General features: G+C 45.4%; 1 protein-coding gene across 2 annotated transcripts in view; it reads right to left on the reverse strand.

The window, feature by feature from the left end:
• Positions 1–23,080, reverse strand: part of SLC12A7 (solute carrier family 12 member 7) — a 199,901-nt gene that overhangs the window by 40,115 nt on the left and 136,706 nt on the right. The window contains exons 18-22 of one of the 2 annotated variants that reach the window (XM_056862480.1): positions 18,152–18,347; positions 12,781–12,950; positions 11,603–11,734; positions 4,396–4,503; positions 2,551–2,667 (exon numbers count right to left, since the gene is read on the reverse strand). In XM_056862480.1, the coding sequence (XP_056718458.1) occupies positions 2,551–2,667; positions 4,396–4,503; positions 11,603–11,734; positions 12,781–12,950; positions 18,152–18,347 (723 nt within the window). The remainder of the gene's footprint in view (positions 1–2,550; positions 2,668–4,395; positions 4,504–11,602; positions 11,735–12,780; positions 12,951–18,151; positions 18,348–23,080) is intronic. The other variant, XM_056862481.1, reaches the window with a different exon arrangement.

Raw genomic sequence — 23,080 nt, forward strand, 5'->3', positions numbered from 1 at the left:
ATTGGATTTGCCGCTCTTTAGATGCACTTTTCCCCCATCCATATTCTCAAAACTGAACAATAAGCCCCCGTGCAGAACTTTGAGAATTCAGATGGGGAAAATGTGCCTCTATAGAGTGACAAATCCAATGCAAAACCTTCCATGAATAAATAGCCAAAAGGAGAAAGAGAGAAAAGATTTCTCCCCCCCCCCAATTCCCCAAGATGGCATGCAAAACACCTCCCCACCCCCATGCAAACAGACCTGCTGCTGCTGGTAGCCTTGAGCAAGAAGGCTAGTGCGTGCTGCAAAGCCAGGGAGGGGCCGATCCTGGCAAGGGTGCTTTTTTTTTCAGGCAGGCATGTTTAAGGGCTCCCTCTCCCTGCCACAGCAGCCTGCAGAGAGGGGGAGAGGGAGGCCCGGCTTGAAAAGATGGTTGCACATAATGGCAGGCAGGCAGAGAGGAGAGGCTCTTGCTGGGACTGAAGGGAAAAGGTGGGGGTGGGGGGTTTGCCTCTGGCTTGGGGGGAAAAAGGGATGGATGGGGGGGTGAGTGGGGAAGGGATCTCCCCTGTGGACTCAATTTAAAACTTGTCACTGTAGTGTGAAAGGGGGGGGGACAGGACCAGAGAGAGAGACAAGAGAGATTTCTAAATATATATATATATATTTATTAGTGGTTCTTCTGAAGCATTTCCTTTGCAGATCAAGGAATCCCCTCTTGTGGAGGAAAAGCAGGAGAGGAAGGGAGTTAAAAGCTGACACCCCCCCTTTCCCTTGCCCGTTTTAATTACAGGCAAGGAAGAAAAGAGAAAAAGGCAGTAATGGGACCTGCAGTAGTACCTCTGCCAAGCACAGGCTCTGCCACTGAGCCACGGGCCCCTCCTCGTTAAGCTGCCTTATGCTGAACCAGAGCCCCCCCCCCCTCGGTCCATCCAAGTCAGTACTGTCTGCTCAGACCGGCAGCGGCTCTCCAGGGTCTCAGGCAGGGGTCTTTCCCATCACCTACTTGCCTGTTCCCTTTAACTGGAGATGCCACTGGGGGTTGAACCTGGGACCTCCTGCATGCCAAGCAGAGGCTCTGCCGCTGAGCTCACAGCCCCCTCCCCATGGCTCTCCAGGGTCTCAGGCAGAAAGGGTCTTTCCCATCACCTACCTGCCTGTTCCCTTTAACTGGAGATGCCACTGGGGGTTGAACCTGGGACCTCCTGCATGCCAAGCAGAGGCTCTGCCGCTGAGTTCACAGCCCCCTCCCCATGGCTCTCCAGGGTCTCAGGCAGACAGGGTCTTTCCCATCACCTACCTGCCTGTTCCCTTTAACTGGAGATGCCACTGGGGGTTGAACCTGGGACCTCCTGCATGCCAAGCAGAGGCTCTGCCACTGAGCTCACAGCCCCCTCCAAAATACACATGAACACATGAAGCTGCTTTCTAATGAATCAGACCCCCCCCCCCAATTCAGTATTGTCTACTCAGACTGGCAGCAGCTCTCCAGGGTCTCAGGCAGGGGCTCTTTCACATCACCTACCTGCCCGGGCTCTTTAACTGGAGATGCCGGAGATTGAACCTGGGGCCTTTCAAGACCCCCCCCCCCCCGCCCGGCTTCCAGGGAGTCTCTAGAAGCCGGGTGGGCCCCTGCCCAACAGCTGAGCCTCGGACCGGGAAGGGGGGGGAGCAGAGCAGTTTAAAGACCCCCGCCCGGCTTCTAGGGACTCCCTGGAAACCGGACGGGGGTCTTTATTCGGCAGAATATTTTTTCTTGTTTTCCTACTCTAAAAACTAGGTGCGTCTTATGGTCAGGTGCATCTTATGGAGCGAAAAATACGGTAACTTTGGCACAGAATGTTCATTTGGGGGAACACCCTTTAAAGGTTTTTCAGTGCAAAGTACACAGAATCCAAGTTACCACTCCATACTGAAAACAATCTTCAACAATTTTTAGTGTCCCGTAATCCCCAGTGTAGCTGACTGGGGAAGGCACAGGCAAACCAGCCAATGGTACAACCAACATAGTCTGCCTAGTACACATTGGGATGTGACGTCACCCCATGGGTCAGTGATGACCCGGTGCTTGCACAGGGGACTGCCTTTAATCTTTAGCATTTTTGGAGAGAAAGGGAATGATGCTGTGGGAAGGGAGAAGTGAAGCTGCTAAAGGCATGCTGGTTCTTTTCCTAGGAAGTATTTGAAAAAAGACACATTACTCAATATACGTACTGATCAGTGTTTCCAAGGATGCAACAAAAGATACCAGAGAAAATCAAAACAGACTGCTGAAATTCCAAAGCAATGTATCGATTTTGTTTAGCGCTACAAAAATCAAGTTAGAATCACTAACACACGAATTTGGGAATAAATAGGTTGCAAAGCACAAACTAAGAATATTTATCACAATCCCTAAAGTCCTAGATGCTTTTTTCATAATGGAGCGGGGCAGGGGCAAGTCTGGGCCTGCCTATTAACCAAGCAGTTAGTAGTAATTAGATGAACAGCAGTTAGTACAGCTGTGGTATACAGTGGCACTCTAAGTGTTGTAATGGGAAGGGAACAACCACACGGTACAATTTCTACCTCTTCCTCTTGAATGTCATTAGGTAGCAGATTGTCTACAGCTTGGCCAAAGCACTGTGGTCTCAAGGAGTTTTTTCTTCTGACTGAACCACGAGACCCGTCAGTGACGCTCTGAATCTGGGCCAGGAAGGGTCACCAGGTACAACCAGCATACAGGAAAAGGAGATCATTAATCACGTTAGCGCATAAAACATGACGCAGCAAATTAAAACCAAAACTAACAAGTGCATCCACATAACGGATACTGGGCTATAACTTCACTTTCTTTCCATAGACACAGGACTGATGTGTTATATCCCATCACATTTTGCTTTCTGCCCAAGATGTGATTAAACTTGAAGGACTACGCCTGCCCAACATCAGTCCAAAGGCCCTGCAGGCATGTCAAATGCTTGACAGCTTCCCAAAGAGAGAAGAAAAACGATTTATTATACATGAGCTGGATGTAATGTGCCTGATATCTAACTAACGTTTTAGTACAAGGAATTTGGAAGGCACATTGGGGCTCTTCAAAAGGACCACTCCTTGTTTCAAAACAAGATTTTTTGTAGATTCAGTCAATTCACACGAGAAATGCATTCCGCAGAAAAGGCTCAAAACAAAATGCGCTGAAAATATTTTATGCCAGCATAATTAAGGTTCTTGTTGAAGGTATAAAAGGAACAGTTCATGGCAGCAATAAAAAATTATTACATGACTAGTTAAGTTTTCTGTTTCATCGCATGAAATTAATCCTAGAACATAAGCAACCACTTTAAGCCATTAACAACATTAGACTTTTTGAGGAAAAAATGCAGCCCAACATCACAGAATCAGCCATATGCAGTAGGACAGAAGCAAGGAATTTTGAAAACTGTCTTGTGGATTGCTCTCAGTGTGACAACGAAAAGATTGAAGCTCAATCTCTTTTTACTGTAAGAAGAGAAACCGGCAAACAAAACATTTATTGGTTCTTGTAGGTTATCCGGGCTGTGTAACCGTGGTCTAACCATGGTTACACAGCCCGGATAACCTACAAGAACCAATGAACCTTCGACAATATTTTAAAACATATATTTTTCAGCATTGACAACTGGGCTGGCATTTCAGTGCAAAAGCTGGCTTATAAACCCCTGTCTTTAGGAAAACACAGATCTTGCAAATTGCTTGCTTCCTCCCTGCAAAGAAAATACCATTGACCGGTAGTGTCAGTCCATTTCATGCTGGAACCTTCCTTGTGGATTGCCTGTCTCCCCCCCACCCCGGGGCCAGAGCCAAATTGTTTGGATTTTTTAACCATAAAATCAATTGTAGTGTCTGGCTGTTGTAGCGCTCCTGCCCTTTTAGGTTTTTTTCTTTTCCTGTTGCTGTAGGCTTAGTTTTGTGTGTTTTTGCTGCAATTTCCATTGTTATTTGATTTTGTTGTTTACTGTTTTATAGTATTTTGAAATTAAGCCTGCTTGCCCTTTGTTCAACTATATATTGGTAAATAAAAGCAGTGGCTGGTGCAGGTGGGGAGGGGGAGAGCTCTGTGTCAATCACAGCCTCCTTGTCTGTAAGCAGGGATGGCCTAACGGACTTTAGTAACTGAGAAACCCAAATGGCACCACTCCCGTGGTCAGAGTGAGCCATAATCCAATAGGCAGGTCTCCTGAAGTATGCCTCATTCAATAGTCCTGTTCACCTCAGCAGAGGATTTCCTGATGGACGCCACCTCAGTGAGCTGCTCAAAACCCACCATTGGTGCGGCGGCTGCACCAGGCTTCATGGCAGAGCTAACTCAGAGAGAAAGGATGCCCTTTTTGGTTAGCACTAAGATTTCTATGTTCTTATACAAAAGGATTAGAAATAAATAAAATGGATTACCTCTCTTTCTCTTTCATTCTTTGAGAGCTGCATCTGCTTTAGCATCTGAGATCTCTGTTCCATCACAAGAGTCTTCTCATACGTAAAGGCTGAAATATCATTTTCAAACTGGAAAAATAAGTAAGCATTATTTGTACTGAAAGGAAATTATGTTGCAATCATGATATTTTGCCAGTAAGTATTAACCTAAAATTCCTGCAAGGAACTATTCTATTTTTAACCCCTTTTTAAAAACAGACAAAAAGTGTCTATGCAGACCCTTAAGGGTTGTAATGGGAAATAATCACTCTTTTAGACTGGTTTACCTGATTGGTGTGTTACTAGTGCACATGAGAAAACAATAAGGGCTTCTGCTGGTTAACTGTTGTAAACTTAAAAAATTCCACATCTTTTAAATTGTAGTGCCATAAAACACAAAGGTATCCTAATATATCAAATTCACTAAGAAACCCTATAGAACATATGTAAGAAAATATGTGCTTTTCTACAGAATTATCACAAAGTTGTCACCAGAAATATGTTAAAAATTTCTGCCTATGGACTGAATTCAAAGTGTTCGTCTTGCTATCACGGCACCACAGTCGACTTGATAGCACCAAATCAAACTGGTTAACAAGCAGAGAGTTGGCTGCTAGATGTCAGCAAGAGATAAATGAATTGACATTTCTTGAGATGAGGAAAGGTCATCAGTGTAACTCCTGACAGTGAAAACAATCTAAGCTGAGTTAAGCGGGGAGTGTATTGTGATTTCAAAACTGTTTGAGGAATACAGGGTAGATGAGGTGAAATCTTCTTTTGAATTAGCTCTATTAAAGGGCATACCCTGTCAAATTTCTTTGCTTGATGCGTATTCAGACTGATATGTAAATTAGAAGCAGTGACTAATCCCATGCTCTTGCCTATGCCATTGATAAATGATCACAAATACAACTTTGCTTCCTCCAGTGGAATATATATAAAATCAGGGCAAGACTCTTGTGTGCCCTGGAACTACTACTGTTCTCGGCTGTCTCTGGACTAACTTGGTAAAAATGCCCTAAGCAAAGAGCCACCAACTGGAAGCTTCTGGATCCCATGAGGCCCTCGGAGAAGGTCCCCCACTGCGCCACTCGTTGCCAATGCAGAGGCAACAGAGAAAGGTCCTTCTGTATTTGTCCGATTCTGGTAGTACTGGGCAGGAGTCCAGGGCAACGAGGCCCTCCAGGGCTCCCTTCCAGGTAGCAGTGGCATTCACCTCCTCCCTCTCCCCAGCCGCACCCAGGACCTTCCCACAGTCGTCTGGGCAAGAGCCTGGCTCTTCTTCCTCCCCAGCCCTCCCTCGGGCTGCCTTTACAAGGCCACTCAGAGGAAGCAGCAACCCTCGGCTACTCCAATTCCTTTTTCCTTATGGTGGGGCCCTCCTGACTGCTGGATCACCTTCAAGGACCGGCATTTCAGGCCCGGCTCTCCCCTCCATTGTGCCACCCCTCCTCCCTGTTTGCTCCGGGTTCTGGGCTTGGGCGTTGGCCTGCCGTTAACATGGCCAGCCTCAGGAAGTTAAGGAAGACAGTTCTGCTATTAGTACATTAAAGAAGTTCTCCCACCTGACTGCTAAAACAATTGACCTTATTTTTGAAAGAATAAATAATTTAGAGACTAAAATGGATCAACTGAGCCAGCAATTATTGAAATACCTCAGTCCCAGCTCTAGTGATAATGGAAAGGCTGTATATAAACAGTCTACTAACATACAAAAGAGAGCAAAGGGCATTTTGAAGAAACAGTCAGGGGAAGGGAGACCACAGAACTACCTTATGTTGCAGCCATGCAAGGTGTGCATAACTGTTTGTGATTACAGAAACCAGATGCCCTCATGGAAATCTAAATGACTAGCTACTCATCACTTAAGAGCTTCATTTGGTATGCTAAGCGTCCACAGTCACACAACTTCATGACCTGCCTGGCTGACAACTTTCTTTTTCAAATACTGGAGGAAGCTATGAGAGGTTCGGCCATACTTGACTTAATATTGACCAACAGGCAAGAATTGGTAGATAGGGTGAAGGTGGTGGGGACCCTAGGGGGAAGTGACCATGTTCTCCTAGAATTCCTTTAGCTGTGGGGGAACAAGGACGTTTGTAGCCAGATGTGTCTGTTAGATTTTAGTAGGGTAGATTTTAATAAACTCAGAGGCATGATGAGGTCATTCCATGGGGAAGAATGCTGGAAGGGAAAGGAGCACGTGAGGGGTGGGCTCTCCTAAAATAAGACCTCTTGCAAGCTCAAGCCCTCACTATTCCAACAAGTCAGAAACATGGTAGGGAATCCAAGAAGCCAATGTGGATGAACAGAACTCCATGGTGAGCTGAGGAAGAAAAAGGAAATGGTCAAGAAATGGAGGCAAGGACATACCTCAAAAGAAGAGTGTCTGCAGGTTGCTAGGCACTGTAGGTCAGCCATCAGAGAGGCCAAAGCTCACAGGGAGCTGATGCTGGCCAGGGAGGCTCGCTACAACAAGAGCAGCTTCTTCAGATACGTGAGGAACCAACGCAAGGGAAAAGAAGCCATAGGCCCATTGTTAGGTGAAAATGGAGAAACTCTGCCAGAGGACAGAGAGAAAGCAGAAAGGCTCAATGCCAACACGAGCGGCGGTGGCTAATCTGGTGAACTGTTTCCCCACTCCTCCACATGAAGCCAGCTGGGTGACCTTGGGCCAGTCACTCTCTCTCAGCCCCACCTATCTCACAGGGTGTCTGTTGTGGGGAGGGTAAGGGAAGGTGATTGTAAGTCGGTTTGATTCTGCCTTAAGTGGTAAAGAAAGTCGACATATAAAAACCAACTCCTCTTCCTCTATTTTGCCTTAGTTTTTCCCTGAAGAAGAGAACGGGCTCATCTAGAGATGATAGTAGGCAAGCCACAGTGTCCAGGCTGCTGGTTGACATGGGCAGAGAAGTTATTAAGAGGCACTTGGCAGCATTGGATGAGTACAAATCTGCTGAGCTAGATGGTACGCACCTGAGAGTGCTCAAAGAACGTTCTAAAGAGCTTGCAGAGGAACAGGAGGAAAAGGAAGAAGAGGTGGTTTTTATATGCTGACTTCCTTTACCTTTAACAGCCCATCCCTCAGAATTGGGCCAAAATGTTTTAGGAGGCGGCGGGACCACGTCTTGCCCCTCCGTCGGCGCAGTCTCTCCATGGCGCCGGCAACAGTGTAGAGAGGCCGTGCCAGCGCAGGGGGGGCGGGCCGAGGGGGGGCCGAGGGAGAAGCCGCCGGTCAGGCGGCTTCCTATCCCGGTCCAGCCGGTTATGCTGGTGGCGGGAACAGCGGTGCTGCGCCTGCGCCTCGCTGTTTTCAGTGGGGCTTTTGGCCCCGTTGAAAACAAAAAAAGCCGCAAAACAGCTTTTTTCGTTGCCACGGTGTGCGCAAATCGGCTTAGGAAGAGGCGCCACTGCACCTCTTCCCCGCCGACTCCGCACGCCGTCTTTTCAGGAATGGGCTGTTAAGAAGAATCAAACCGGCCTACAATCTCTCCCCCCCCCCATTTTTTATTAAGAGAAAATAAGAATATAACAATAAAAGAAAACGGAATACAACATTACTAAAATACACATACTACAAATTCTTGAAATTAAACTAAAACCGTGCTGCAATATAACTAAAATATCTATACCAGTGAGCCAAACAAATCGCTATCTAGTTATTTAAAATCCAATGATAATTACATCACTCCCCCTCTTCAATTTACACACTAGAGAGTTTTTTCCATCCTTGAGATTGTTATATTCCAGCAAGCGTCCAGTTCTTCTGTATTTTTGTCATTATTATAATATGTCAACTTAATTAAAGCATAGGTTTCTTTAACCTTATTAAGCCAATTATTTAAATCAGGGAATTTATTGCTTTTCCAATATTTTGCAAAATTTGTTCTAGCCACTGTTAATATATGGGAAAACATGACTCGAATATCCTTTGGTTTATCTGGAAAATAATTTAATAAAATTGTTTCCGGTCTTACTGGAATAACAATTTCAAGGCCCCTGGATATGATTTCAATCACTTTCTTCCAGTATGTTTGGACTCTACTGCAGCTCCACCACATATGTAGAAAATCTGCGCCAGCTGAATCACAATACCAACATTTACTAGAATTTTTGTCCAAGTTACACATTTTTTGAACTCTGTTTGGGGAAAGATGCCACATATGTGTCATCTTAAATATTCTCTGAATGCAAGACTTGTTGTAAAATTTTGACCTTTTGTGAGTATAAAGTTCCATTTTTTTCATCCAACTCTTAACCTAATTTTTTATTCCATTTCTCTTGAAAAGGGGGATTAATTGTCCTATTCGTCTGTACTAATATTCCATATACCTTACTTGCAGAAACTTTATCTGATTTTAATAATTGTTCATATTCATTAAGAGTTCTGGGTATCAACATACCCTTCTTAATTAATTGTACTAAATAATTTTTTATTTGAAGATACTTAAAGGGGGCCAATATCTTTTTAACTTCCTCTGGGATCTCTATGTAAGATCGGCTTACAACCTCCTTCCCTTTTTCTACCCACAACAGACACCTTGTGAGGTAGGTGGGGCTGAGAGAGTTCAGAGAACTGTAACTAGCCCAAGGTCACCCAGCTGGCTTCATGTGTAGAAGTGGGGAAACAAATCCAGTTCACCAGATTAGAGTCCACTGCTCTTAACCACTACACCATGCTGGCTCTCCAAAACTGTAGAAGGGCAAATGTTATCCCAATTTTCAAAAAAGGGAGGAAGGATGACCCAGGAAACTACAGGCCAGTCAGTCTGTCCTCTGTTCCAGGGAAGATATTGGAGCAGATTTTAAAGGAGTCCATCTGCAACCATCTGAAGGACAATGATCTGTATGAGGGAGTGGAGCGACTACCCATTAAATTTGCAGATGATATCACATTGGGAGGAGGAGTAGCGAACACCCTGGAAGATATAGAACCCAATGAGATCTGAACACACTGGAAAAGAGGGTGGATGTGAGCAAGATGCAATTCAACAAAGATAAGTACAGAGTTTTACATCTGGGTAACAAAAATGAGAAGTACACATACTGGGTGGGGGATACACTTCTGGATAGCATTGTGTGTGAACAAGACCTTGGGATACAGGTGGACTGTAAGCTCAATATGAGCAGGCAGTGTGATGTAGCAGCAAAAAAAGCTAATGCGATCTTGGGGTGCATCAACAGAGGCATAACATCCAAATCGCAAGATGTCATAGTTCTGCTGTACACTGCGTTGGTCAGGCCACAGCTGGAGTATTGTGTGCAGTTCTGGAGGCCTCACTTAAAAAAGGATGTGGACAGAATTGAGCAGGTGCAGAGGAGAGTGACGAGGAGGATCAGGGGTCTGGAGACCAAGCCCTATGAGGAAAGGCTGAGGGAGTTGAAAATGTTTAGGTTGAAGAAGAGGAGGTTGAGGGGGACACGATTGCTCTCTTGAAGTATGTGAAAGGCTGCCACTTAGAGGGGGTAGGTAGACAGCTGTTCTTGTTGGCAGCAGAGGATAGGGCTCACAACAATTGGTAAAGATTATGGGCAGAAAGGTACCAGCTGGACATTAGGAATAAATTTGTTTACAGTAAGAGTAGTTCAGCATTGGAATCAGCTGCCTAGGGAGGTGGTGAGCTCCCCCTCTCTGGCAGTCTTCTAGTAGCGGCTAGACAAACACTTGTCAGGGATGTTCTAGGCTGATTCTGCATTGAGCAGGGGGTTGGACTAGATAGCCTGTACTGCCCCTTTCAACTCTATGTTTCTATTTATTACATTTTTATTCCTCCATTCCTCCAAAGAGCTCTGGGATGCATCTGTAGACCCTGTTCCTCATATTTTGTTATCATAACGATTCTGTTAGGCAGATTCCTCAGTGGAACAGGCTCCCTCAGGAGGTGGTAAGCTCTCCTTCCCTGGAGGTTTTAGAGGTTAGATGGCCATCTGTCAGCAATGTTGATTCTATGACCTTAGGCAGATCATGAGAGGGAGGGCATCTTGGCCATCTTCTGGGCATGGAGTAGGGGTCACTGGTGGTGTGTGTGGGGGAGGTTGTTGTGAATTTCCTGCATGGTGCAGGGGGTTGGACTAGATGACCCTCGTGGTCCCTTCCAACTCTATGATTCTATTATTATACTGAGGAGGAGAGTAACTGGAATCTAGGTATGCCTTGTCTATCCTGCACTGACTCTTTGCAGCAGCAGAATTTTCTGGCAGGTCGCTTTAGAAGACAAGGGTTGAGGAGCCAGCCCACAAACTGTCACCCCCTTTTTAAAAGGGACCCTTCAGAAAAACTAGTTACTGCCCAGAGTGGTTGTAAAAGGTAAATCACAACGTACAGTGTTATGGCACTCATGGCGATGGGGGTTGCCGATTTATCAAATGTGCCGGATAATCAAGCTCATTGATCTGCCCTGGCCCTGCTCAGAAGAAGCTGCAGCCACAGAACCACATCCTATAGGGAGCACCGTGGTCCACGTGCCTGAGAAGACCCTCATGCGGCAGAGCCACTGCCTGCATTAAGGAGGCAAGATCTGGACGCTGCTCTGGAGCTGACCAGCAGAGCTGGCTCCTGACCGCTCAGGGCAGCCCAGGACGACGTCAGCTGGCAACACTGGCTGCCAGAAGCCCAGCACTGGCTGGAGGCATCACGCTAGCCAGCCGGAGAGGCAGAGTGGGGTGTGCACATGTCTGAACACTCAGGAGTCCGTGGCTGAGTGGGAGGAGCTTGCCCTATGTCTGATGCCAGTTAACGGGGCATTCTGGATAATCAAGTGCCAGCTAACGAAACTTCTTCGGAGAATGTGCCTTATGTTGAACCCCCAGAACATTTACTCTGTATCTGAACTGTTGCCAAAGGAGTGTGCACCAGAACTCCTAAGAGAGACCTGCAGAAGCATTACAGATGCCTAAAAAGAGAACAAAGGCATTCTTGTCCAAGCAGACATCTTGGAATAAATAATTGCTTTCCAGAGTGGTTTCAATTATCAGTGAAATCTTCTTAAGGATAATATCTCAAGTAATTGTGTTGTGCTCTTTTGTTTGTAAATGGTTTTTAGAGTTGCGCTGGGACTCCCACAAGGGAGTGAAAAGTGGGAGGAAATGTATAAACAAGCGTTACCTTTTAATATTTGAAATCTAAAACAATGTTCATCAGTTGAGAGAAATTTTGAATAGATTTCAGGGCAGATACATAATACTTTACCATTTCAACAACCTCCACCTCAGCATTAAGTCGAAGATGATACAAAAACATCTGAAGATCCTTTTTCATCTGAATACTATTGTCGTCCATTTCAGCTACAGTGAAAATGCGCATTTTACATTTTCTCCATACCTGTTAACAGAAATTAACATTTCATTAGGAAAAACGTGGGTAAGATTTAGTCTGGGTTGTAGGTTTGGCTTTTGTCCCAACTTCCCCCAAAGTTCATCTAAAACATTTAGTAAGTACGTTTCTAGTGGTTTTACAATTATGTTGCTCACTCAAGAAGTCTTCCTGCTGGGGACGGCAGGTTGCCTTCTATTGCTTGATATTCACGCAGCCGTTTCCCCAGAGTATTCCCCCTCAGGCTTCCCACAGCCAGTGCTGAGTTCCAAAGTAGCAGAAGAAGAGGAACATCAGGCCGGCCACAGATGTGGCGTACAGTCTGGAATCTGGGTCTGCCCAGTAAACCAACAGGGACTGCTTTGAGAGCAGATGGCTGCAGATTTCCAGTGGTAGCTGCCAAACGCTGGCATTCTTGCTTACACAAACACCTCTCAGTAACTGATGAGAGGGAGCAGCCTCTCTGCGAGCTTCCACAAGCAACGGCACAGACAGGTACATCTGGCACGAAAGATACCTTAGGTCTGCTTGGCATTATTTTATCACAAGGGAGCAGACTCATGTGGGATCCAGGGATAGTGCTGCTAACAGGACTTGCTCCCCATTAATTTTAGGGATCCCCTTTAATATATATGAACCTATGCCGTATTTGCACCATCTTTACGACCCTCAGCAACGCAGAGCTTTTTCCCTGGCCAGATTTAATGTCATGCCATCCACGATTTTGGAAGGAAGAATGCATGCTCCATTCTATGGCTGCCCATTTTTGGTCTCCTCCCACCCTTTGTGGGGGGGGGAAATCCTATTTTTCTGTATACCTAGGGCTCCCATGGACAAGCAGAAACACCCCTCTTCTTTTTGGGCAGTCCTGTCTTGCTGACTTCATGATGGGCACGGGATCACCAACTTTACTATAGGAGGTAATGGATACCATCTATGTAGCACTATGAAGGTGTTTGGTGCTTTATGGAGTATCATTCCCTGTCCCTAGGAGCTTACAATTCAAATGTGCTCATTGAGAAGCTAAATTTCCCAACTAAAAAAAATGCAAATACCTTGTGATGTCGGAGTAGGAAAGGAAGCAACATGAGCATACCACCATCATGAACGATCCACCACACATCTACGTTGCCCTCAGTAAAACGCTCCTGATTCATTGGAAACAAATCTATGTTTTTGGCAACCAGAAGGGCTTGTTGAGCAGCTGTAGTTTCTCGTACAGTGTCTGAAAGAAGAAACAGGAACCACTCAAAACATCAGGATGCTAAAGGTAAAGTGAACCATCAAGTCACAACTGACCTATGGTGACCCTACCCTGGAGTTTTCATGCAGAGGTGGCTTGCCATTGCCTTTCCCTTCGTAGCAATGCTCATATTCCTTGCAGGTCTCCTATCCAAGTACTAACCGTGGCCAACCCTGCTTAGTTTCTGAGCTCTGAGGAGGAGCGCTAGTGTGGGCTATCTAGGCTGCTATCAGAATGCTACAGTCTCATAAAGCATAATATATACTAAAAGTGTGGTGGGGCCTCCGAGCTATACACAGCATGCCTGAGTAAGCTCTAGACTTCTACTCAGCCACTCCACGATCATTCAGCCCTCGTTTCTACAGAATTGACCTGAATTAAACAGCATTGTGTGCGTTTCCAACTTTCGCATACTTTGAGACTATTTAGAGTCATTTCAAGAGGGCAGGAGGAAGACGGCCTCACAGGCCCAATCCAAAATGGCTGCCAACCACAGAAGAGAAGCTGCTGTCTCTACTGTCTCTGCTGTTGGTTCTAATAGTGAGGCCGCTTTCTCTACTGTAGCAGAGTTGCAGAAAGTTTAGTTTTGCCAACCTCCAGGTGGTGTCTGGACATCTCCAGGAATTACAACTGGTCTTCAGGCTACAGAGATCAGATCCCATGGAGAAAATGGCTGCTTCGGAAGGTGGACTCTATGAAATCATACCTTGCTAAGGTCCCTCCCCTCCTCAAACCCCACCCTCCCTACACTACACTCTCAAAATCTCCAAAAATGGCATCCTGAGCCACAACCCGAAGTGCCTGAAATGGTGGGGGAGGAGGAGCATTGTGAAGTAGCTAAAATACTGGATTCTCGCATTCGCTACGGTTCCCTTCAGTACCTGGTCCACTGGAAGCATTTTAGTCCTGCCCAGGATGAATGGGTGTGCGCCTGTGATGTCTCGGCCCCCCGCTTAGTACAAGAATTCCATGCAGCCTACCCTCACAAGCCCACGGTGGAAGGGTGGGGGGGGGTCTTTAGGGGGGCAGAATGTCAGGAGCAGGCCATGAGGATGATATGCGGTGGTGCGATTGTGCTACTTTCAGGTGCCGTTATGCTATTCTGTCCAGTCTATGCCCCGTGTTTAGTCTTCATAGATTCCCATACTGTGGGAATCGCCAAGTACTCCTTCCTGCCTCTGGAAGGGGGGTTGCCTGGGTTACCAGTTATCTCCTTTTGCTCTTCCATATATGCTATGTACCTTGCCTTTGCCCCTTACTAGTGTCCTTTTGAATATGACTTCTGAAACCTGTCGATTCTAACCAATAAAACTGCTTTCGTGGATTTGCCGTCTGCTGGAATCTGTTTGTGGGTTTGCCGCAGGGCTAGAGCTTACACTAGGGCAAGATTAAATGCTTTGCCATTGGGGGAACTATCAGGTAGACTCCAGGGGATCCCCTTCTCAAGACAATTTTGCGAATGTAACTCAGGGGACCTAGATAACATTTGGCACTTTTTCATTGATTGTAAGAAATACAAAGTGGCCCGTGAGAAATGGATCTATAGGTATATTTAAAAATGGAGCCCCGATACAAAGCAAGAGCTTGCTGGCAAGTTGCTAGCAGATGTTGATCCAAATGTGTCCTTGGCAGTTGCAAAATTATTGTCAATGACATTAAATGGTATTACTTTTTCAATGTTTTCTCCTTTTGCTCTTCCATATATGCTATGTACCTTGCCTTTTACCCTTACTAGTGTCCTTTTGAATATGGCTTCTGAAACCTGTCGATTCTACCCAATAAAACTGCTTTTGTGTATTGGTTGTCTGCTGAAGTCTGTTTAAGGGGGCCGCAGGACTAGAGCTTACAGAAAGGCTTCTAAATGCAAGTTTAGAGAAGCAACAGAAAGCAGAACAGCTGGATGTTGATGCAAAGGGGTAATCATTAAAAGGAACTGATACAAGATAAATAGAACTTTGGTATAGCTAGAGCAAATACTAGAAGACCCCTTAACTTTTGGGAAATGTTGTGTTATCCGAATACGTCAGCTTAATCTCTTATTAATGTCACAAAAATCATATCACATCAGCATGTTTTCTTCATGTCATTCTTGTCAGCCTATAGGGAAAGGATACATCTTCTTAATTTTGCTAGATATTGTTCTGATTTTGCCTGTATTCTTTGAGACGTCAACCAGACCTCTGCTTCCCGTACATTTTTAGGACGGTACAGTGGACTTGATGCTGACTCTCTCGCCCAGGCTTGGATCCGAGGTGATGTCGGATCCGACATCAGATCTAACAGGCTATTCCTCGGGCTCTTCTCCCTCTGATGCGGAGACAGAGGCCTTCTTGAGTCTGCTGCCGAAGGTGCTGGATGGCAACTATGTCTGCTGTGCAGGATAGCCGAAAATGTCGGGTGACTGTAATATTCTCCCCACTGGGCTAGATAAGCCAGCGACATGTAGCTGGGCTGATGGCAAGGAAATCAGTGTTCAGACTGACGGTCTTGCATCAATGTCGCTGAATTGGAACCAAAGTCCAGAATCAAAACCCCTTCCCCACCAAGAGCAGGCTCCCCTTCCGAGAACAGGTGACGGGGCGACAAGGCGTGGAGATGGTGTTCTGGGAGGAGGCAAGGCTCTCTCTGTGAATTCAACGGGCAAAGTTGTCACTGGTTCTGATAGCTGTGACCTTTTCACATCTACCTACGTTTTTCTTTTTTCTTCTGCTTGGGCTTCAACCTTTTCAATTGAGTCTCTGAAGAACAATACAGAGGTGAAGGGGAAGGTTTCACTGACTGCTTCCTCAATTCAGATCCATGTGGCAACTGCTTGGATCCGATTGAGGCTGGCAACGGTTTCAGGGGCACCTTCAGGTCTGACGCCAGATTCAGTGGATCAGAGGCCTGAAGGGTCTTCTCCCATAAAGTTGCCTTAGGTTTGGAGGCTCTGTCACTCGTCTTAGATGTGAATTTCTGACATGCCTTGCATGTGTCCATATTGTGACCCTCTCCGAGGCAGAACAGACATAAAGCGTGTCCGTCAGACTGTGGGAGTTTAGCACTACAGTCAGTGCATTTCTTAAATAGACTTTTCTGGGCTATCCAAATACCTACACCACCACAATTAGGGGGGTGTATGGGGAGAATAAAGATGACAATCTGACCAAAGGAATCAAGAAGAAAACAATGAAGACAAGAGGTAGCTGCTGAGATGTCTTGCTCCGATAGCGGCAAAGAAGGAACTCAGGGGAAAGGGTGCAGCAGCGTCGGTACATGTAACCGTTTGGGCAGGAACAGACGTAACTGAGCCAATCTGCTGTGCCCCCTAGTGGTAGATATGTAGAAAAACATCTGGTTACAGACCTGCACATGTGCAGTCTCAATGTGGGACTGCACAGAAGACCAAAAATTAATTGGAAGTTTCTGCAATCTGTGACGCAATCCTTTGTCACCCCTTCAGAATGTATTAACTGGGTAAAGATCCTTTATAAAGAACTTTGTTCTAGAGTAGTTACTACTCAAAGAGTTTTGCTGTTGCCTGTGGCATATGCCACAGTTGCCCTCTCTTGCCTCTACTATCTGACCTGGCTCTAGAGCCCTTGGCAAGTGCCCTCCAGCGATCAATGGGCATGAAAAGTATCAAAGTGTGGAATACGGAATTCAAGCTCATGTTGTATGCAGATGATGCCTTGTTTCTGCTGTCTGATCCTGAGCAATCATTTATAGAATTCATGAACCTCATCACTGAACTTGGGGAGATATCAGGATATTGCATAAATTGAGATAAATCTCATGCCCTGTCTTTGGGAGAACCAGTTTCATCTGATATTTGCAGCCTGTGGCCATTTTGATGTTGATGCTGAATCTGTTAAAGTCTTGGCCTTATTGTTCCAAGAGAGATCATTCCTGAATTCAAATAAATATGAAGTGGATTCTGAAACAGCTTTCCCAAGACGTTGATAGATGGGCCTCTTTAACTTGAGTATCTGGGGTAGAATGACCACACTTAAAATAAATATTATTCTATGTATTATTTATGTCTTGAGAGGACTTTAGGTGCATATCCCCCCAAGATTTTTTTTGCAAAAATCGATTGCCTATTTCATAAATTTATTTGGGATTCAAACAGGCATACAAAAAGCTTCAGCTAACTGTAGAAAGGGGGGCTTTAATCTCCCTAATCTACACCAATATCACTAAGGTGTCCTGCTTTCTTATTTTTATTTATTTATTTTTACTTTATTCAACATATACTGTTCTCCCCCAGCAAAGCTAGGCGCAGAGTAGCTTCCAACATATACAACAATTCAGTCACAGAAAGTACAACATTTCATCCATACAATAAATTGATTTTGGCTAATGAATAAAATCACTTCAATTATCATCCCTGGGCTCCCTCCCCTCCTTGCCCCTGGGGGTCTGCAACTCAAAACCTATTTCATTGTTTACTGAATGTCCCATCTTGTTGACTGTATTGGCTCACTCTGTATAATTTGCCCAAATGAGAAAGGCGGACTATAAATAGAATAAAATAATAAAATACAATTCAAAAAATCTTACATACCTATGAAGCAGGGGGAAAAGGTAAGTCCAACTTGGAGATCTAAGATAATGAACACTAACTTACTGCAACTTCAAGTAAAGCTTGCCTGACCTAAAATTCAACATTGTTTAGGGACAGAAGACTGAATGTTTTCACCATTTCTTTTTCCCTTGCCAAGCCTGAATTCTTGTACAGAACATGCGTATTCTATTATTCATTTATTAAACTTTTTTATATTTTAAATGCTTTAAGTCTGATTTCTGAAATGACACCACACCTATTTGGTTTTGCTATCTAAAGTGTGGTACTGAGGAGCAGCAGCTGAGAAACCCTCTTTAGACCACAATAGCTCTGAAGTGTGAAACTGTGATAGATATCCCCTGCTCTTGCTTGTAGAAGGCCAGTGGAAGGCACAGCGACTAAGCAGGGCCCCTAAACAGCAACACAGGTGCAGAGTAGTAGACTAACTCTGGCAGGAAATATTTCTAAGAGTCATTTGGTGGTTACCCAGGTTGTAACTGCCACCCTAGGAGTTCCTCAGACCTTCCCATCAGAGGGTCCAATCAGAAGGAACAGGGAAGGGCTTGCAAGCTCATTCCTTCACAAATTGCATTACATGGTTTTACAATAATTGCATCAATTCCACAGTAGTATATACCAACAAAATTCTTCCAAGAGAAGGGATTATCGGCCTGCTTCCAGGACTGAGGCCACGCCATCAAGACTGTGTTATGCTTCATCCCTCCAAGGCCAGCAGACTGTATCAAATGGGAAATTCCATCTCTGACAGTGGATGACACCACGATCTGGCAAAATCCTTTGGTTCGCTCTACTCCCATTAAGGATCTAATATTCTGCAAGGGGGGGGGGGAAATAGTTATATGGATAAATATTTACAGCTGTCACAAACCGTAAGATTAGTAAGGCATTAAGTACCAGCAGCTGCTACAACACAGTGGGAGCAATCCTAAGCAGGCCTACTCAGAAGAAAATGATATTTATATTAAATTGGGCTTATTCACAAGGAGTACTTAGGATTGCAATGTGAATGGAGTCAGTATTGAAAGTCATTGTGGTATAGTGGTTAGACCTTTGATTAAGACTAGAGAGATTTATGTACAAATCCTCAATCAGTCAAGAAGTTCATGTCAGTCACTCTCTCTTTCAACCTAACCTCACATTGTTATGAAAAGAAAAAGCGTGTGTAAAGCACCGTCAAGTCACAGCTGACTTATGGCGACCCCAGCGAGTGGCTTTCAAGGCAAGTGAGAAGGAGAGGTGGTTGGCCATGGCCTTCCTCAACAGAGTCTTCCTCGGTGGTCTCCCTTCCAAGTACCAACCCTGCTTAGCTTCTGAGATCTGAAAAGATCAGGCTATCCCATGCCACCTTCCCTCCGAAAAGAAAATAGAGGATGGGAATACTAACATCACCACCCTGTGTTCCCTGGAGGAAAAACTAGAATATAAATATAATAAAGCAGATAGAACCCTATAACTACATTATTTGAATCAAAGATTGGCTTAATTCAGATGCATTAAATGTATGACAACTGGGATGAAAATTGTGTTGCTGTTCAAACAGTTTTGTGCTGTGTTGAGCTAAGAATTAGAGTAATTTTACTCTTGACATTTTTTTCAACATGCATATAACTTTCCTGCAAGAAAAAAGGTGTGTATATATTGTCAGACATAAATACTGAAGGACTGTCTACTTTGCAGCAATTCCATACATAAAATCAAATACCTGAAGAAAATAGGTTTTGGAATTTACACCTGAAGATCCTATTTAAACACCACAGCCACGCAAGGATGTCTGATGGCCGCAGCAATAGGAAAAGAATGTAAGGGAAGTGCACGTTTGTTCTCTGCATCAAGCAGAGGAGAGAAATTGGGGACAATATCATCCAAACTGGAGCCCTGTAGCTTCCAAATAAAAGTATTCATGGCAAAAGAGACACTAGAGCGATTTTGCCACATGATGTATATTTTTGCCACCCAGAAGTATATTTTTCCTAAGTGGAAATGCAGAAATTTTTCTTATGTGGAAAAATGTCAAACAACAAGAAAAAACAAACTTGGTGCACCAAGAAGGCTAATACGTTTATCACAAGAGGTGCTTATATAAGAAGAGCTTCCTGTATCAGATGCATTGAAAGTTTAGTAACACCTATTACCATCTCTGCCCACTTCCATGGAACAAATTTCAAGTACACCAGCAGCTAAGAGACCAACAACATTTTCCAGGGTATAAGACTGAAGATCCATCAGCCCTTACATCCAGGTAAGAAGATGGGCGGGTGTTACAAAGAAGGGCCAGACGGTCAGGCTGCAGAAGCACAAGGCAGGGGGGGGAAGCAGCTTCATTCTTACTTGTATTGGGCAAAGTGAGCTTTGATTCAGGAAAAACTAACACCACGGGAAATTTTGTTTGTCTCAAGAGTTGCTAGTGTACTTGATTTCGCACCCTGCTACTACAGACTAACATGGCTGCCACCTTTAATGCATTTGATGAGGTAAGCTCTTGGCTATAAATCAGATGTGACCTAAATGGGAACTTAGACGGCTAGAGTGAGTTTGGCGGCGGGCTCACAAGGAAGCCGCAGGAACATCTTATAGGACGCTTATGAAAGCCCAGGAGGTGGCAGTGAAGGCTGCGAAGAAGGAGCCCTCTGCTGCCTCCATCGCATCCGCTACCTGTGGCCCAGCTCAATTGTTTAGAGTAATTAGATCGCCTACGTCCCTTTCGGAGGGGCAGTCCAATTCTAATTCAGTCCATAGCTGTGAGGCTTTTGTGAGCTTGTCGCTCCGCAACATTGATGCACTTAATGGAGGCCCCTTGCCCATCTTCAGGCCCAAGATTGGACCACTTCAGTCGGCTCTCCCGGGCTGATGTCGACAGGATCCTGATGGCCCACCACTTGCCTCCTGGACCCATGCCCATCTTGGCTGGTTAAGGCCAGTGGAGATGCGGTGTGGGCTCCCCTGGGAGAGATCATTAAGCTGTCTTTTAGTAACCCCTTTGTGCTGTTATCTAATCTAAACTGGGGACCCTGACTGTTTTCTCAGGCCCACTGCGGACCCATGCTCTAGCTATGAGTGCCAATCGATTAATTGATTAATAACAAGAAACTGGTTTTAAAAATTCCAAAGTTGATTTATTTGTGGTTTTATTGTATTACATTGTACTATTATTTGATTATGTTAGCTGCCCTGAGCTCGGCCTCGACTGGGATAGAGGGTGAGATACAAATTGTAACAACAACAACAACAACAACAACAATAATCCTTTCAATATATCAGCAAGCTCTGCTGCTTTTGCTACGACAGGCTAGGAGGAAGGGCGACAAGGTCCTTAGTGATCTTTCTGTTGTCTTTCTTTACTCAATGATAACAAAACTGTGGCCAAATAAAAGACAGAATCTTTTTAAAATATTGTTTTCCCTGGAACCATATCATCTATACCAAACTAACATGAACAAATAGCTTAAACTGACATTTATCTTGGCTGTTTCTCAGTAAATGTTCTAATAGAAAAACAGAGTTGCACTTACCTGTAACTGCTGTTCATCGAGTTGTCCTCGTGCAGGCACACATGGGAGACTGCGCAGGTGCAGAGCCAGCCACGGAGATTTTTTCTAGCGTCTAGAAGCCTCAGCTCCAAAGGGCGCTCCCCTCCCCCTCAGCCAGTGCTGCAGTTTCCCGCCCAGTCACATGGCCAAGGGGGAGGGGGCGCTCTTCCCTCAGTTCTCCAACCTGCCGCCGTGGAGACAGATGTGAAAAGAAAGATGTGTCCCACAGCGGGGAAGGAGGGATGTGTGCCTGCACGAAGACACTCGATGAACAACAGTTACAGGTAAGTGCAACTCTGTTTTTCATCATCGTGTCTTCAGTGCAGTCCCACATGGGAGAATAGCAAGCTCGCTTACCCAAGGAGGAGGGTGTAGGACTCCTCTAACGAAATAATGATTGGAGCACTGCTTTCCTCACTGCAGCGTCCCTGCCGGAATCCATGTCTATCGCGTAATGCTTGATGAAGGTGGATGCACTGGACCATGTTGCTGCTCTGCACACATCATGTAGGTTCAATCTGGAAGAGAAAGCAGCAGAAGCAGCCTGTGTCCTGGTGGAATGGGCTGTAATCTTCAAGGGACATGCTAATTTAGGGACAATCCCCCTAGTAGTAGTCCACTCAGAAAACCTGTGCCACTTGGCAACATAAGACCTCCTTGTGGAGGGCTTACACACAGTGCAAAACTTCCAAAACCCTTTGAGGCCATCATGTCAGGGGCGGATCCTCCACGCTGCTAAGTGTAGGGACCTCATGTCTGGGTAACACCATAGACCTTGTGTCAAGAGGTCATCGTGTGGGTGTAGAAGGAGCACATTCCCCTTGGCCAGAGCAGCCACCGTGGGGAACCAGGGCTGACGTGCCCAGAAGGGGGCAATCAGTATACAGTCGGTCCTGTCCTCCTTGATTCTGGCGGCCACCCTGCTCAACAGGGGGAACGGGGGGAGGGGGAATATAAAACAGAGCCCCTGTCCATGTCACTTGAAAAGCGTCCCCTAGAGACCCCCGGTCCAGAGCTGCCCTGGTGCAGAAAAAATTTAGGCAGATGGCATTTTTTGGCAAGGCAAATAGATCTATTTTGGGGGTAACCCACTTCCAGAAGAATGTCTTTTAGGCAGGCGGGATTCAGTCTCCATTCATGTGGGTCAGGGGACTGCCTGCTTAGGGCATCGGCAATGGTGTTTGAAGTGCCAGCAATGTGGATGGTGAAGAGACATGTGCCCTGCAGGATGGCCCAATGCCATATCCTTGAGGCCTCCACACAGAGTGCACCGGATCCAGTGCCACCTTGCTTTGATATGTAAAACTTTGTGACCATGTTGTCCGTGGCCACTTGTACAACTTTGCCCGCAACAATATCTGCAAAAGAAAGCAAAGTGTGTTGAATTCCGTAAGTTCTAAAAGGTTAATGTGGAGCTTGGACTGAGATAGGGACCAAAGACCACTACCCATGCAATCCCCACAGGATGCTCCCCAACCAGTAGTGATGAAAAGTTGCAGGGAGAGTGAACCGAAGGCTACACCCTCTGATAGGTTGGATGGGGAATCCCATCAAAGAAGAGAGTGAATCACCTGTCTGGGAATTGACAGTTTTTTGGATTGTCGTCAGTGGAGGGGTTAAAACCAATTCCGAAGAGGCCTTATATGCAACATAGCAGTGAAAACCACTGCCATGGTGGAGGCCATTAAACCTAGATGTTTTTGGATACACAAAGCACTCTGAAAACGGTTAACCTGGAAAAAATGAACCGGTTGCCTAATCAAGGCAATCCTCTTTGGGGGCAAGAAACCCCTCCCTACAACAGAGTCTACGTTTGCCCCTATAAATTCCACCGTCTGAGTGGGTTGAAGGGTGGACTTACCATAATTGATGACCAATCCCAACTCCTCCAGGGACTGAATGGCAAAGGAAACCTGGGATGATAATTGATCAGGGGAGTTCCCAACAAACAACCAATCATCCAGGTATGGATAGATAGTGCAACCATGAATGGCCAAATGTGCCACCACCACCGCCAG

Source organism: Euleptes europaea, chromosome 17 (assembly GCF_029931775.1).
Source record: "Euleptes europaea isolate rEulEur1 chromosome 17, rEulEur1.hap1, whole genome shotgun sequence".
NCBI classification, from domain to species: Eukaryota; Metazoa; Chordata; class Lepidosauria; order Squamata; family Sphaerodactylidae; genus Euleptes; species Euleptes europaea.